Source organism: Arachis duranensis, chromosome 10 (genome assembly GCF_000817695.3).
Source record: "Arachis duranensis cultivar V14167 chromosome 10, aradu.V14167.gnm2.J7QH, whole genome shotgun sequence".
Taxonomy (NCBI): domain Eukaryota; kingdom Viridiplantae; phylum Streptophyta; class Magnoliopsida; order Fabales; family Fabaceae; genus Arachis; species Arachis duranensis.
In genome coordinates, this window is record NC_029781.3 from 99650855 (window position 1) to 99651284 (window position 430).

Here is a 430-nt window from a genome sequence, read left to right on the forward strand (position 1 = left end):
CTTATCAGAAATCAAAATTCATATGTAACAGAAGGAATAAAAGAAAATACGTCAGTTTCAGAAAATGTATGTACCAGGTGGAGTAGTATTATTATAGTTGTTGTTTGTAAGGAACCAGTGACGATGATCAAAGAGCTGAAAGAATCCACTGATGCACCCCATCTGCTTCTTCAAATCTGGATTCTCTTCCTTCATTGATGTGAAAACCTTCTTACTAGACATTCCTGTATTTCAAAACCTTATAAGTTAACTAACTATATACTATTATTATACAATACCATGTCCTTGTTTGGTACTTCTATGAATATTGTGAAGGAAGAGTTTGAAATAAATGTGTGAAGGTGAATAAGAAAAGGCTTAGGAATATAACAATACAGGGCATTGAATAATGACTACAGAATGAACTTGCATAATGAAAATGGATGAGGAT

The 430-nt window shown here is 32.6% G+C and overlaps 1 protein-coding gene across 1 annotated transcript in view; it reads right to left on the reverse strand.

Annotated features, from left to right (window-relative positions):
- LOC107471261 (protein LONGIFOLIA 2) overlaps nt 1-277 on the reverse strand; it is a 4459-nt gene extending 4182 nt beyond the window's left edge. The window contains exon 1 of the mRNA XM_016090714.3: nt 75-277. Coding sequence (XP_015946200.1) covers nt 75-222 — 148 coding nt within the window. The 5' untranslated portion in view covers nt 223-277. The remainder of the gene's footprint in view (nt 1-74) is intronic.
- Between the last annotated feature and the right edge of the window lie 153 nt (nt 278-430).